At 30.7% G+C, this 18011-nt stretch overlaps 1 protein-coding gene across 2 annotated transcripts in view; it reads right to left on the reverse strand.

Moving 5' to 3' along the window:
• The window catches only part of LOC115888890 (ankyrin repeat and death domain-containing protein 1A-like), a 148798-nt gene that overhangs the window by 12014 nt on the left and 118773 nt on the right, over positions 1-18011 (reverse strand). Inside the window, exons 5-6 of one of the 2 annotated variants that reach the window (XM_030908758.1) lie at positions 6271-6369; positions 3708-3806 (exon numbers count right to left, since the gene is read on the reverse strand). In XM_030908758.1, the coding sequence (XP_030764618.1) occupies positions 3708-3806; positions 6271-6369 (198 nt within the window). The remainder of the gene's footprint in view (positions 1-3707; positions 3807-6270; positions 6370-18011) is intronic. The other variant, XM_030908759.1, reaches the window with a different exon arrangement.

Here is an 18011-nt window from a genome sequence, read left to right on the forward strand (position 1 = left end):
ACATAATTTCTGAGATATTTCTGTAGAAGTTTCATTTTTATTTCGATTTTTTCCAAATACTTTCTGAATTAACGTCAATATTTGGATGAAAATTTGTGTTTGGGAGTTTTTTGACATGAGAAATTTGATTTTGATGTTAATATGACTCCTATTTGTAAAAGATGCGACCTACATGTGTTTAAACTGTTTTGAAGAGTAATAACTTTTCGTCCGTACCTGTATAAAACTACTGAGTGAAAAAATATACACTTCCGTGATTTTTTACGTAAAAAATGTTTCTTAAAAAAAATTCTTTGTAAAAATTGCTACAAACAACCGTTCTCAATATATTTAGGATAGAAATAGTCAATACATGTCATTATTGACAAAAAATAAACACGTTGAGTAGATAGTTATTTGACTGAAATGATAAATTTGGATACTTTTATTTTTTTAAATTAATTCTAATTTTTTCGTCGAAAAAATGATGATAAAACTTATATGATAGACATATTAAATTTATGTCAATGATGACAGGTATTGATAATTTCGATTCGAAATATCTCGAGAACCATTACTCGTAGCGATTTTTACCAAGATACATTTTTTACGTAAAAAACGTTGTAAATGTATATTTTTTTACTCAGTAGTTTTATACAGGTACGGACAAAATGTTATTACTCTTCAAACCAGTTAATAACTATATAAGAGGCGCCCTCTACAAGTAGGAGTCATATTGACATCAAAATCAAATTTATCATGTCAAAAAACCCCTAGACACCAATTTTCATCCAAACATTGACGTTACTTCAAAAATTATTTGGAAAAATAGAAATAAAGATGAAACTTCTACACCCTGTATCTCCGAAACTAAGCATTTTAGGACATACATTTAAACAAACTTTTTTACTTATTTTTATCGACAGAATATGTTGCTGAAGTTTCCGGAATACAGTTCGAACCACCCTGTGTAAAGAATTTGCTATCTTTAAGCTATGTATTTTCCAAGTGTAATTTCTTTTCAAAGCCTTTTTAAATATTACAATTTGTTAAGTAGATATCTGGACTTTTTTTGTAAATATTGCTTATTCTACTGTCATATAAATGTTCTGATAATATCAGGTTGTGTCAAATCTTTGGGAGATGTTCCTCAAAAGTGTATATGACATAAATTAGGATTGATTGATGTATTCAATTATTGTTTTCGGTGATTTCCTGTTTTACCGGAAATGACTACAACTTTTAATTTTTAAACTTTTAATTTCTAAACCCCTTGGGTGTTGAAGGTTATTGGGTAACATGAAGTATCTTTATAACTATCTCAATCAAATATTCCCAAAAATCAAATGACATTTGAATTGTTGAAAAAATTGTTCGTTTTTGATCTTCTTTATGAATAGAGTTTTTAAAGCTTATTTTTTTTACGGTGGTAAAGAGAGGTAGAATTTTTTTTAGGAACCTAAATATTTTGTGCAAAAAATACAAAGCTGTTGATTAGACTTATTATCTATTTTATAATGTCATTGGTATCTAAGTTTTTGTATTAATTTTGGTTAAAATAATAAGAGAAAATTAATCCATTTCAAGCACCTGGGGCTTTTTTAATTAAATCTCTACTGAATATCATTACGCTCACTCCACTTCTAACTAATTAAGATGCGGAAGCGTGCTTTTGAACCTACTATTAACAGGTATATACTGCAGCTAGAGAAATCTTAATTACCTACTCGTTAAACAGTAAAGAAGACTAATTATTAAAAATGGCATTGTTACATGTACAGGGTAGGTCAAATTCGATGCTTTTAAATGGAAACACCCTTTTCTATAGGAGATAGACGAAAACTAATATCGGTGTCTGGAGCTCATTTTTTGTCAAAAACATGATGGTGAAAACCGCACATCAATATCTGTTACCGGTTCGGAGTTACGGGATGTTTTTCAAAAATGTGCATTTTCAACAAATCGCTGTAACTTTTTTGCTATGGAAAATTTTGTATTTTTATGAAGACATTTCCAAAGCACCTTTTTACGTAGAATTTAATGATTTAAGTATAATATTTTTAAAATTAATAATTTAAGAGTTATCAACAGTAAATTTGATTTTTTATTTGGGACACCGTCTATATTTTTAATTAACTGAAAAGAATTTAAAATTACCTTTCCAAAAATATAGCACACTTGATATTTTGTTATAATCCCTTTCGAAATATAGAATATTTAAAAGTTCGCCACTTTTAACTAGTAGGCTTTGGACCCTTTATTGATGATATGCCCTTAATGGAACTCGAAAACATAGTTTTCCAGCAAGACAACGCACCGCCTCAGAACGCTGAAGTTATCAGCAAATTTTTGCAGCCAATTTCAAGAATAATTGAATAGCTAACCAAGATCCCAGCCGTTGGCCGTCGAGGCCGACTGACTTAGTGCCCATGGATCTAATCCTATGGATATATTTGCGGAAGTATAAAGATTTCTTATTCTTCCGTATAATCTAGACAAGAATTAGAAATACTTAGCAGTTATGAGAGGGTATCTTTCACCTCCACTGAGTTAATGAATTCCGCGAGAAATGTTCAAAAACTGCCCCGTCGCGTCGGTCCATAACAGCAGACGGTCGATATGTCGAACACCTGTAGCAAAATCTCATGTCTTGGATTGCTATTTATTTTTATTGTTAGTAGATATAGTTTAAATGTGTTGTGATGTTGGTTAAATATATTTTAAATTGTTATAAAATTCTGCATCTCTCATAGCAAATATTATTTTCGTTTTAATTGATTCTCACAGCTAGATTTTTTTTGCATTACAACCGGTGCCGTTCAAAGCCTACTTATTTAAAGCGGGCGAATTTTTATATACTCTATATCTCGAAGAGGAATCGAGCAAAATATCAAGTGTGTTATATTTTTGGAAAGGTAATTTTAAATTCTTTTCAATATATTAAAAATATACAGGGTGTCCCATATAAGAAATCAAATATTATGTTGATAATTCTTAAATTCTTAATTTAAAAAAAATTATACTTAAACCATTAAATTCTACGTAAAAAGGTGCTTTGGAAATGTTTTCATAAAAATACACAATTTTCCATAGCAAAAAAGTTACAGCGATTTGTTAAAAATGCATATTTTTGATAAACACCCCGTAACTCCGAAACGGTAACAGATACCGATATGCGGTTTTCACCATCATGTTTTTGACAAAAATTAAGCTTCAGACACCGATATTAGTTTTTGTCTATTTCCTATAGAAAAGGGTGTTTCCATTTAAAAGCGTCGAATTTGACGCACCCTGTACATATAGTAGGAAGTACGCTCCTCTAAATTCATTTTAATTTAAATCAAAATTGAAAAAAAATGATTGTTTACCATTAATGATAGTTTGAGGTGTTTTTTTTTCCGAGCTACGAAATGTTTTCCAATTTCTGGCACTTCTGTTTTAACAGAAAGTAACTGCTAACATGCCTATTTTATATTCAGCATGTTCCCGAATTGTATTTACAAGAAAAAAAATTAGCTCTTGAGAAAAAAAGCGTTCTAGTCCAAGAGGCAGAGCGGTTCTTGGACTATTCCATAATATGGGTTTAATATTAAATTCAAAAAATGATTAATTGTTCAACAAAAGTAGAGCATTTTAAATGGATATCTCCATTTTTTTCTTTTAAAAAATATTTTCAATTTTCTACCTCACTTTACATAACAAATTATTAGTTATAAAACTAAGCGTACCTTAGTAACAGCGTTAGTACAAGCACCTAAATTTATTAGTAGCCTAACTGCTTCGGGATGTCCATGCCAAGCGGCCATATGTAACGGACGCATTCCGTACTAAAAAAAACATATGAGGTGCTCAAAACTGTTATTTTTAACAATAACATCGATTTGAATAACAGTTACAGTTCGAACTATTACTTAGAAGTGGCAGTTACAATTTGAACTGTTATTTATAAATATTTAAATAACAGCTAAAAAAACAGTTATTTTCAGCAGTTATTTTTAAACTTTTACATTTTGAACTGTTATTTAGAAATTAACAGTTACAGTTCGAACTGTTATTTATAAATAACAGTTCAAACTGTAATTGTCACTTTTAAGTAACAGTTCGAACTGTAACTGTTATTTCTAAATAACAGTTCAAGATAAAAAAAATTAAAAATAACTGCTGAAAATAACTGGTTTTAAAGCTGTTATGTGAATTTTTCATATTATACCCTCAATCATTTTTCCGTATCACAAGATTGACAAAAAAACTTTCACTTCATTTCTCTGTTAAGCGGTACGAAGTTAGGAATAAGCATAAAAAAGAAGTAGAAATATAAAGTAACTGTGCAACAAAAATATGTTGCCATACTGTTAAGGAAAAGATTGTATAAGGAATATATTTTCAGGTAAAATAATGAAAAAAAAACATCGCATTGGTTAATTAAATTTTAAGTGACGCTGGAATTTAATTTAAAGACTTTTTTATAGCTTGCAGTATCCAATTCAAATTGTAATCTTAAGATTAAAGATTAAGAATCTTAGTTCAAAAACGCTCTAGGTTATAACTTCTATAAATATTAAATTTAATTTTATAAAATATATATATATATATATATATTTTTTAATATTATGTATTTTTATAATAATTATTTATGAATCGTCTAATATTAATATACCTAATATAGAATATTTTATAATATTTTTATTGGAATAATATCAACTGAAATTTACAGAGAATTTTTCGTCCTTGTAACTGCGTTCAATATTTTAAGTTTTCCATTAATTTTCATTCTACGAGTATATCTTCATAAAATCAGAAAATTTACTTTTAATTTATTCTGATGAACGTAAACACAATTTCCAGCGCTTACTCAATGTTATTTTTCAAATGAAAATTAAATAAAATGTTGACATAAGAAATGTTTTAATACCAGTAGTCATAGAATTTTTTAAAAGCATAATAATAATATAAAAGTTCTTTTTTCAAACGATACAAAAGGAGTTATTTTTGTGACGTGATTCACAATATAAAAAAGTCATTTTAACACCTAGGCATAAAAGCAAAGAACTTTTATGCCTCAGCACAAAAGTACAAAAATATATTATTAAACTGACATAAAGCGTCAAATTCAACGAGTGTAACCATAGTTTCTCGATATATAATTACATACAAGTTATTTCTTTTAAATCTTTTTATATTATTTGGAACGTTTGAAATTTTTTAAAAAAATATTTGTGGTGTTTGAAAAAAATAGTATGTTCTATTTAGAGTTAAAATTACTTTTTAAAATGTCAAATGTCTCGCCACATAAAGTATAATTTTGTATAATTTAAACACAAATAAAAAATCAAACAAATAAAAAATAGCTAGGTAAAAATAAAATCAATTTTACAATACATTTTTTTACTTATTTTGACGATTTTAATAATTTGAATTTAGCTCATGTTGGATTTCATAGAATACATTTATTTTACAATTCTGTCTTCCTAGTTAAATTTTCTTCTCTATTGGCATTGTATGTAAAATGTACAACATAACGTCTCGATCCCGAATCCAATTTTAGAGAAAATTTGTCTCCTCAACGCAGTGTAATGTACCAAGTTTGGAATTATAGCTCTTGTAGTCTCTGGTGGTACATTTGTTTATGGATATCCGGAGTGTATGAGTATTTGTTTGTTAAATATGTCGCTTGGAGTTTCGAGGAAAATGCAATTTTCGTAGTAGTTTAGTGAACAGTTTAATCGATAGAAACATTATATGTTTAGGTATTTCTGTATATTTCTACTTAACGGTAGACTATTAAATTGCAATTTGTTTATTTACACTTAACAACATTAGCGTAACTAGCAATTTACCCTGGGGTGGGCCTGGGGGGAGGGTGCCAGGGCTGAGCAAGGGGGGGGGGGGGCGGGGGTTTTTGTTTTTTTAAAAACGAAAAATAATTTTAAAAAACACATTTTTTGAATAAAACGTTTACATGAATTTCTCTATCAATAAATTTCATAGACTTGGTTATCAAGCCATGTTCCCGTAGATTACTTAAATACCTACAAATTATCTAAAAAAATAAAAATTAACATTTTTTGAACACAACAAAATAATATTAACTAAACAAAACTAGAAAACGTAATGTTTACTGCATCACAAGTAAATAAAAATTAATAAGTAGCCAAGAGTCATAATTCACGATTTCTCTGGGAGGTGCCCAGTAGTACCTGGGGGGGCCCGGCACCCCCGGGCACCCCTGTAGTTATGCCAATGCTTAACCATTAAGATTGCATTAAATATCACTAATCAAAAGGTACTTACTTTATCCCTAGCCTCAATGTCACAATGTGAGTTTAATAACATTTCCATAATTTCTATATTACCCCGTGCAGATGCCCAATGGATCGGTGCTCTGCCATACTAAAAAAAACCACTAAAATTAGACAATTTAAATATACTAGACACAAAATCAAAATAAGATATTCTGCCTATTTTTAAATATTGTGTATAAATATATAAAGCAAACATTTTATGAACTAAAATACAGGGTTGTTCACCACATACGACACGGAGTATTGTAGCTAAACGATTAGATTTTTACAAATTGTAAGTTTTGGGTTCGTTGAAGGACTATTAGAGCTACAATTTAAAAATATTTTTACAAGATACAGAGTGTCCCAAATAAATAAAAAATATCAAAGTTGTATTTTTTTTAAATGGAACACCCTGTATATTATTACATTTTTAGTTTCTACGATTAAAATAAAGGTAAATATGATTAAGGTTTATTATACTTAAACCTTACCGTTTTTGAAATATTTTCAATTTTGTGAAATTGCAGTAAAAATTTTAAAGCTTCATTTCTCTAAGGGTATCAATGTTTTTAATACTAAATATTTAATGAAGTTTATTTATTGATCAGTTATTAATTTGCAATAATAAAAATAATACTACCTTATACAGAGTGTCTAAAAATTTATTTTAAATAATTATTAGCTTCAAACGGCAATAACTTCTTTAATTTAAATAGAATGCCCTGTATATTTTAGGAGAATCAGATGCACAATTAAATTGTCTATCAAATTGTATTATACCATTTTTTACCTATCCCTTCAAGTTTTCGTAGAAAATGCATTTTCTTATAATTTAGACCTCATTTATCAATATATCAATGGAATATTGACATTTTAGATTGTTTTTAAAGCAACAAATGTACAAAATGTACAGACTAGTAATATTATCGTTTTTAGCAAAACGATAATATTACTAGCCCATTTGTATGCAAAAAGAAAACTATTTAAATCTTTATAAAAGAGTATACCATTAATTAAATATAACACCATTATTTGCGCCCATATACTAATTAATTACATACTTAATTGTGTTCGTTATTAAATTATTATAAATAAATGTGGATTTGAGTCAGAAATCAATATAATAATAAGTTATCAAATTAAAGTCTCTGTAGTTATAAATAAGCATTTATTAAAAAATGAAATATCATTTTTAAGGTGTTACTTTTTATCACACTGTCTAATGCCCATACAAAATTCAGTTTTTTAGTATTTGGAGCAATTATTATTAATCAAAGCAAACAGTCAGTTAATGTTGTTTGAATACTGGAATCATATTAACTGATCCTCTTTAACAAATATTTAAACAGTTTTTTTTTATTTTTTAATGAAATAAACGAATTATATCGACAATATTAATATTTGTACTCTTTAAAAATTTGTACATCTTTAAAAATAATCTAAAATGTCAATAGTCCATGGGTATATTGATAAATAAGTTCTAAATTACAAGAAAATGCATTTTCTACGGAAACTTAAAGAGATAGGTAAAAAATGGTATAATATAATTTGATAGACAACTAAATTGTGCATCTGATTCTGTAAAAATATACAGGGTGTTCCATTTAAATTAAACAAGTTATTGCCGTTTGAAGCTAATAATTATTTAAAATAAATTTTTAGACACTCTGTATAAGGTAGTATTATTTTTATTATTGCAACACAATAACTGATCAGTAAATAAACTTCAGTAAATATTTAGTATTAAAAACTTTGATACCCTTGGAGAAATGAAGCCTTAAAATTTTTACTGCAATTTCACAAAATTGAAAATATTTCCAAAGCGGTAAGGTTTAAGTATAATAAATCTTAATCAAATTTACCTTTATTTTAATCGTAGAAATTAAAATGCAATAATATACAGGGTGTTCCATTTAAAAAAATACAACTTTGATATTTTTTACTTATTTGGGACACTCTGTATCTTGTAAAATTATTTTTAAATTGTACCTCTAATAGTCCTTCATCGAACCCAAAACTTACAATTTGTAAAAATCTCATCGTTTAGCTACAATACTCCGTGTCGTATGTGGTGAACAACCCTGTATACATAACGTGTGGCAAAGATACGCTTTAAATTCGTATAGGCTACAAGAACTTGTTTTGAATATCAAATGCGATTCAACGCTTAGAAAATATTTGTGTTTCTAAAAGCTCCGAAGGCTTATCAGTATTTTTGCAGCACATACGATAGTTAGGATGTAAATAAGATTAAGAATTTTGAGTAAACCTAATTTTCTTATAAAAGATTTTCAATTAATTTTTGTAGGTAAGAGGATAAACTATAGACATACGTTAAAATTAAAATAGCTAATGTTTTTTCTGGTCTTTATATTAATATTAATATCAATAATCTGTCGACACTTTTTTAGCACTAAATTTTGTAGCATTTAAAGTAACATTAACCATCAAAATTTCAATCGAGTTCCTAAACGCACTTGGAAGAAAATTATAATAATTCTAAAAAAAATGAATTTTATTTTTGCATGAGGAGTCTTCCCACGAGACATGGCACATGCTTTCTGAAATACCTTGTATTTGTAATAAAAGGTAATGGGAAAAGTTAGGCTAATACATATTCCATTTTTACACAGTTTTAAATTTTGATTATAAAATGTGTATCATACACTGTTGAATTATGAATACAAATTTTAAAATATTTTAATCAAAATAATATTATTGATTTTAAATGCAATCCATGCAAGTAGTTGTAATTTTTTGGAACACCCTGCGGAATATGTTAATACATCAAGGAATTTAAAAATAATTTTATCACATAGGTTTTACTTTTCTCGATAGTTTATTTTTTGATTCATTACAATAGCTTTATTTTGTTTAGATATATTTGCTTTTGAAGAAGACACTTACATTTTTTCGTAATTTTTACAATTAAAACCAGGCTTTTGATTTTGGTTTCTGTTAACAGATTTAGGAAATATTGTTTATGATTTACCTAATGTCACTGTTATTGAAAAATCATATTATTATTGTGTGTCGGTTATTGGGCAGTTACTCTAGCAGAGATGATTTTAAGCCCAGAAATTGTATAGTTGCTTAGAGCTATAGTTACTTTAATTGAAGATGATAGAGATCAAAATTATGTCGCTAAGAGATTTTAGATGGGCCCGAAGTACAGTGCAGTCGTTTTCGCGAGACAAGTTCTTATACCAAACGTCCAGGAACCTTCGTATGAGAACTTCAAATCGAGACGATCGACTTTTTCGATTTCCGTTTCCATTGTAGCGTCTTTTCTAAGAATATTCTGAAGAGTGTTCGTGGTTTATGGTTTAAACAGCAACCCTGTTTCAATCCTTTATTTGACATAAACCCACTGGAGACTGAGTTTTTAGTTTATCTATACTAATATATAAAATCCTTAAGTGACTGACATACTGATTAATCACGATCCTGCTCAAACCACTCAACGTAATAAGCTCAATTTTGGCATAGGGCTGATTCTAGGGTGTAGAGGTTCGATAAGAAAGGATTTTTCGAAATTCCAGTTCCAAGAGGGTGAAACCACCCCTCAAATATTACAATATTTTTTATTTAAAAAACGGTCAAGTTTCCGAAAAAACGCTTAAACCCGTATATTTTATTTTGTTTTTTTATATATTTTAAGATTTTTTAAAAATGTATACAGGGTGTTTCGAAAAATCTGGTTATTGATTAATCACGGTCCTGCCTAAAGCGCTTGATGTAAAAAGTTGATTTTTGGAAAACAGATTGACTTTAGGGTGTAGAGGTTCGATAAGAAGGGATTCTTCGAAACTCGAATTCTAAGGGGGTGAAACTATCCCTCAAATATTAAAATATTTTTTATTTAAAAACCGGTGAGTTTTTCGGAAAAACTCTTAAAAACGTATATTTTATGTTATTGTTTTACATATTTTAAGATTTTTTATAAATTTATACAGGATGTTTCATAATATGACCATTGAGTAATCACGATTCTGCTTAAACTGCTTGACGTTTAAAGCTGATTTTTGACAAACGGATTGACTGTGGGGTGTAGAGGTTCGATAAGGAGGGGTTTCTCGAATCTCAAATTCCAAGAGGGTGAAAACGCCCCTCAAATATTACAATATTTGTTATTTAAAAAATGGTTAGTCTTTCAGGAAAACGCTTGGACAAGCATAATTTATTTGGTTTTTTTACATATTTTGAAATTTTTTAAAAAATCATACATGGTGTTCCAAAAAGTTGGGTAATTTCTTAACCACGATTCTGCTTAAACTGCTTGACGTAAAAAGCTTATTTTTGGCAAACGGATTTTTCGAAAGTCAAATTCTAACGAGATGAAACCACCTCTCAAATATTACCAAGTTATATAATAATATCGCCATATTGTTTTTTCTCATGCTGACATAAATGTGAGAAAATTTTATTCAGTTTGTATGTTAATGGAAATTCTTGCTGTGCTTTATCATCACCATTACAAATCTTTAACAATTTTCTTTAAAGGCTTTAATTATTGTTTAGAAAGAATTTTATATACATATATTAAAAATCGAAGGGACTTAATTAAACATGTCTAAACAGTCCTGCATAATCAATTTAAGTTCTACCCTCTGAATTATTTATCAAGGCCTGATATAATATATTTAATCCTCTAAAACCGCGCCCAAACCTATAAAATCCCAGGTAAATTAATTTTACTGTTATTTAACTTTTAATACCCGGCGTTTAAAAATGGCGTTTAAAATGAGACTTAATGCTTTTGGTCTATCGCTCTAAAAAAGCTTTGGTTTAATAGTATTTTTTTAATAGTTTTAATGGTATACAAACCCTCCAAAATAGAGTGCTGAAAGTTCTGTTCAGATATGATCCATTGACTCACACAAAAGATGTTTATAGTGAATTAAAAGTATACAAAATTGTGAATTTATTACAACTGGAGCAATGTAAATTAATTTATAAGATATTAAATAACACACAAACAATAGACAATATTATGACAACGAAAAGTTGGTTTCCATAACAATGCATAATTTGTACTTTCTAAATCGTATAAATTATTGTAATTATTTTGGAAATACGTGCAACTTTTAATGCGCATGGCACAAAGTAAGGTCCTCGAAAATGATAAACATATTGAACGTTTCATAAGTGCAATAAATATGATTTGAAAATGGCATGTCGTGATGTTGGAGATATATTTTTTAATGCTAATCTTATGGCGTTGATTTATCCACGTAAGTACACACACCGGAAAAATCTAGGGATATCATTTTATTAAAGTTAAAAATAAATGTTTTGAATAAACAACCACATATTTGTAGGCCGATTCTTTCTACATCGATTGAAACGAAGTAGTCACACTAGTTATTTCTAAATTTGGGATATTTGCAGAAGTGTTTGTGCATTTTTTATCAAATGTATAAAAAGCACCTAGCATCAATTGTTCGAATTTAATCTGTACTGGCTATGTTTTTATGATAACTGGCCAGAATTCATTCAAATAACTCTGTTTAGTATTAAACGACATTATGGAGCGTAGATATCTTAACAGAGACGAAATGCTAAGGGCTATGGGTATGCTCGAAGCTGGAATGCGCCAAATCGACGTAGCTAGAGCATTAAATACAACGCAAAGTGTAATATCGCGATTAAGTGCACGCTACCGTGAAAGTGGGGATGTTGCTGAAAGGCACACAGGGCGACATCGTATTACTACCCCTCAGCAAGATTATTTTTTACAATTAAATGCTCGACGCCGACCGACTCTTACAGGAAACACATAATGTAACCGTTAATCCTGACACTGTTCGCAATAGATTAAGATAGGTCAACTTAAGAAGCAGACGCCCCTGGAGAGCTCAACCCTTAACGAGAGGAAATCGAGAGGTACGATATTTGTGGGCTCAAGATCATGTTCAGTGGTCGAATGAACAATGGGCCAATGTTCTCTTCACGGATGAGTCACGCTTTGGAATTCATCCGGATTCGAGAAGGCTTAGGGTATGGAGAGAACCGGGAAATCTTATTCGGTTGGATCATGTTCAGGACGTGCACCCTTATCCAGGTGGAACAGTTATGGTCTGGGGAGGAGTCCAGTTAGGCCGAAAAACCGATCTCGTTTTTCTTCAACAGGAATCACATATCGTGATTTAATTCTTGAACCTGTCGTGTTACCATATGTCAATGATTTTGGGAGAAACTTCATTCTCATGCATGACAATGCACGGCCTCATACAGCCAGAGTGGTAAGTGAGTTTATCAATGCTCATCAATTAAACATCTTACCCTGGCCGGCACAATCTCCTGACCTCAACCCCATCGAGCACGTATGGGACGCGGTCCAAAGAAGAATTTTGAGAATGGGTATGCCTCGTGAAACTCGTAGGGATCTGGTTCGGGCCGTGAATGTAGCGTGGCAGGCTGTACCTCAAGAAGAGATCGACAACCTGATCAGGAGCATGGATAGACGGTGTAGGGCTGTAATGAACAGTAGAGAAGGCCATACCCTTTATTAAGTAAAAATGGTTTTATCTTTTTTTTTTAATTCACAGTTTAGAATAAAAAAAAAATGTGTGTATTTTTTTGAGTTCAATAAAAATCAAGGTAAATTTGAAAAATTCGGTAAATTTCGCATTTTTGTTTCCAATACGTCCTGTAAACTATTTGTATATTTTAATTTTATTATATCAGAAATGCAAATAATAAAATTACTGACGATGGCTGGATAAAATTGTAATATCCCTAGACTTTTCCGGTGTATGTATATATGATCTAGGGTTTTTAACTGATTCCAGTTATTCAAATGTCGGAAAAAAGAAAATGATGCGTTTCCGCATAGAAATTTTTATAATTTTATGTTTGTGGAGGCTTCTATTTAATGCATTTACTATGTTTCACCTTCATTTATGTGATTTCAGCTAAAAAAATTCACCCATAAATCCGTTTTCCAACACGTACTATAAAACATTTCTTTCTGTAGAATGATATATTTTTATGAACGTACTTTACGTGGCAGAGTAAATAAAGCCATAAATTTCGAAAAGAGACGTTTTGGGTTAACGCGAAATTAAATACGTCACGATGCGACTGCACTAAACAATTTAGTGGCTGCTCTCGCACACAAAGGACACCGCAAGCCTACCTAATAAAATGACAATGTGCATGTGGCATGCAGAACAGTAATTAGAGTATGGGGACAAAGTAGAATAAAGTAAGCTGTATGAATTATGTAGAGTGGTGAAGGTTAAGAAATAAGAAATTACGAGTACAGTTCGTACCAAATAAACTTTTAGCCACGTGATTTAAGCTTGACCGGCACAGTTTTATATATTTTCTTTCAATCAAAATATTCTAGGAAACAAAAATAAATTAATTATAAACACAGGCTGGTCCGAACTGTATTCCGGAAACTTCAGCAGGATATTCTGCAGATAAAAATAAGTAAAAGAGTTCGTATAAATGTATGTCCTAAAATGCTTAGTTTCGGAGATACAGGGTGTAGAAATTTCATTTTTATTTCGATTTTTTCAAAATAATTTCTGAATTAACGTCAATATTTGGATGAAAATTAGTGTCTCGGAGTTTTTTGACATGAGAAATTTGATCTTGATGTCAATATGACTCCTACTTGTAGAGGGCACAACCTACATATTATTAACTGGTTTGAAGAGTAATAAGTTTTCGTCCGTACCTGTATAAAACTACTGAGTAAAAAAATATACATTTAAGACGTTTTTTTACGTAAAAAAGGTCTCTCTATTTATTTAAACCAAAAACTCGTTATACGAAACTAAAGTGCCAAAACGAATGACAATGTCAGGAAATGAATAAATAAATGTGGTAAAAAATGTCAATTTACAGCAGAGCTATCACCAGCGCGAAATTTAAATTCCAGTTATGTTGTATGTCCTGTAATATGTGTAATGAAAAATAAAGATCCCCCCCAAGTAGCAAATTTTATTTTATAAAGGCTGTATAAACAGCTATGTGATAATTTTTATAGGATACCTCAATTCATATAACGTGCTATATAACCGGAATATGATAGCTTTACAACCAAAAAAGGCCCATTTTTATACAACCGTTTAGTAGTACAGAAGTTCTATAAAAAGGGTATACGACTCTTATGCAACTATTTTACACAGCGTTATATGACTATTTTAAAACTAGTTTTATTGTCTATTACGTGGTCACATCTAAGAAACAGAAAAATAAAAACATTTGATCAATTAGCGAGGTACAAGAGTATTTTATTTTTTACCGAAGAATATTAGGAGCAAATTATATTTTAAGCGTGTCGTAAAATGAATCTAGAGGATGTGGTTTGTTAAAAAGGAGACTTTACTCGACAATGAAAATGGCGGGTAGAGCCAGAAGGACAGATATGTAAATAGACATGCCAGAAGGACAAATATGTAATATAAAAAATCATTAATAGGGTTTGAAAAGTAGGGACAATTTTTGTTGCGCTGAAAATTTTACTGATAGATTAGAGGTATGTATTTGGCAAAAAATTAAAGCGCTTTAGTTTCGATTAAGGTTTACATATAAATTTAAACAATAAAATAAAATAAAATTTTCAAAAATTCTTGTTTTTAATTTAATTAAAATCTTTATTACTGTATGTGGGAATCTTATCACAAAATAGTTCTCAAAAATAACATTTTACAATTTATTTTGATGTTTTTAATTTTGCTTCATATAATGGCGGCCATAAGCCATACAAAAATTCTGCCTTAAACATGGCGAATTATAATGCAACCATTTTATTATAAATGAATCCCTTAAATAAGTCTTTGTTGTAAAATAAAACGGTATAGGATAAATACCTATCATTACGCAGAATTTCCAGGCACTATAGAACTATTTTGGACATATTGAGATTTGGACAAATAGATGTTGCCAAATCTCATTTGAATAGTATTTAAACTAACAAACATGATCAGATTTTCATGGATTCATGCACGCAATGCATTTCATGCGTGCCCGACGAGTGAGCGGCAACCTAAGGACTTGGAAAAAGAACAATAAAACAATACAAACATTACTAGAGTAAAACTTTTACATCAACGTGGCAACAATGCTTTGAAGAAGCCAGACAACCCGAGAGATTTTGGCTTTTGAGAACCCAGGGAATTCTCGGGATTATTTGCCGTAATTTCGAGGATTTTTTTCTTACATGCTCTTTATAACTACCACTGCGTTTGTTAACTTTTTTTCAACTTTGTCCAGAATTCATAATAGCTGTGATTGATTATACTCGTACGCAGATATTACTTTTGCAACAACAACAATAACAAAATAAATAACTAGGTATACCATTTAATTTAAAATGAGGTTATATTATACATTACCAGTTTTATAATGCAGATATTACAGCGAATTTATTTTGTTAATCACAATTTTATCATATAACGCTATATAACTGGTGTTGTATACAGCACCGTAGTTTAACGCAATAAAACATTCTATCATACAACGTAATACAACTTTAATAAGACAAGTTTAAGTAACTATTATATGATCTTGTGACTACTAGTTATATGAATATTATAGAACTCTTACATGGTGGGTATAAAAGTCTAATAAAATAATATGTTTTTTTATCATATAGCATTGTCTTATTAAGTAACCATACTAAAAGAAATTATCGTTTAATGCGTTATAGGATACGTTGTAAAAACCACTAGAAAATAGTTTAATATGACAACTTTTATTAAAAAACAGAATGGTCGAAACCAAACGCTTAATAAAATCAAGCAGTCCTTAAGACAGCGCTATTCGACTGTTATAAAATAATTCAATCCTTTTAGAATTTCTTTTTGCTACTTGGGGCCCTAATTCAATATTAAAAAAGAAGTTGGTTTAAGTCTATTCATATTAATATTAAATTCAGGTTTTATATACTGAAAAAGTTTTTGACCCTGATAGGAATACAAAAAGAACTTAGAGAACTATCTCGGCATTCCGCCAATATTGAGCTACTCTACTTGCTTTTGTAGGACCAGACTTTGAAATGTGAGCCAGTTAATTGCTGGGAAATTGATTTCCATCTATCTGCTTCCGTTCTACTCTCTTTGTAGTCGATCAGCATTTTAAATTAATTGAAAATATTTGCTTTCAATAAGCTTGCGAAAAAGAAATAGTTCGATAGAATGTTTGTGACTGGTTTTAATGGAGTAAGCAGACCTTATTAGGATTTTCGTGTATACTGAAGAAAAATAAACATATTTTTTAAATTCAAAACATTCAATTTTAAGACACTCTGTATACGTAAATAGAATTATTGATTTTTGAATAAGACAAATAACAGCGACAATAGATATTAAGGAATATCTTTTAAACTACCATTCGAGACCCACTGGTTGTAAATTTTGGTTATTGTAATAAAGAAGGTTATTAAAGGTAAAGTAAATGTTTCCTCTTTATTTAACTAATATTAACTAAAGTGTATATTTTATTTTTCTCTTGAAATGTTCTGTTCTATTGTTTTTCCTTATTTATTTGATCTGACAAAGATAATATTATAACATGTGTATGTATTTAATGGATTCGATTTATACTGTGAATAATTTCTAGTTTACAATTAAATCTAAATCCAATTGTTTACTGTCCATTCGTCCCAGTGTTTTTGGTTCAGTATGACTTAGTGTGACAATAAGGGCCTTGTTGCGTGTACTAATAATTTCCAACCGTGCCTGGGCAAATATCTTAGCAACCAAGTGAACAGTCAAAAACTAAAGAATGGTATAACTCATAGTCTAAAGATATTGGCTAACCCAACCAAATCAACTCTAGCTAGAATAAGAATAAGTGGGAGGAGGGTTAATCTCTGCGACCTTAGAGATCTATTGTGTCCCCCTTTCTTGAGTTATAACTCATCATACCGTTCTAGGACTTCCTACGGAGACCCGTGTCCTTCACAGTCGAGGAGCTACGACCCAGGCCGGATAGACAAAACGGTAGCTTGTGTCGCCTGTAGGGTTTAGAGATAGGAGGTAGGCTTCCGACCCTTGGAGGAGGTGGTAACTTGTATGCCACTTGCGGAGGATGGTCTCACGCAAGTGTCAGTCACCTCTCCTGTAGTTCTTTTTGGGTTTGGCCCCTTGGAACTTTCATTGTTACTGTTCCCAGTGTTGCTAGGGGGTTTCCCCACAGCTTCACCGGTGATGTTTTTATTACTATTATTACCAGATCTCATAGTGTTCCCATGAGTCGCTAGGGACAGTCGGTCCACTTCTACAGAGCCCCGCATGTAGAAGTAAAGGGTAAAATACAATAGGGTGCCCCCCGGTGCCCCAAGGTTGAGGCTGTCCGTAGTCCCGCCCGGTATCGTTATATGTCTTGGTGCAATTCCCTGGCCACGACACTACAGTCAGGGACAAGACGATGAGTGAGATGCTTCTTAGACCAAGCCAAGTGCTAGGGGGGATTCCCCCAGCACCTGACCAGGGGCTTCCCCACCAACGACAAGGTCTTGCATCTCCTAGGGGAAGAACTCTAGCTAAGTAGCCTCCCGAATCAGTGGACCTCAGTACCTGCAGGTGGGGGACCTGCTAACATAGACCAAGGTAGTATTTGTATTATTATTATTTCTCTTTAATTAAAGTTCAGAACAGCATAGTTGGATTTTCTGGAATAGTGACTTTCTCAGAGTTTTCTCTGACGTGCTCTTTTACTTGTGAATTCCAGGCAGAGTACGGCACTTTCATTTCATTTAATAAAATAAGTAGGTATAAATTTAACGTT

This window comes from Sitophilus oryzae, unplaced genomic scaffold (genome assembly GCF_002938485.1).
Source record: "Sitophilus oryzae breed Bouriz unplaced genomic scaffold, Soryzae_2.0 scaffold_808_pilon_pilon, whole genome shotgun sequence".
Taxonomy (NCBI): Eukaryota; Metazoa; Arthropoda; class Insecta; order Coleoptera; family Curculionidae; genus Sitophilus; species Sitophilus oryzae.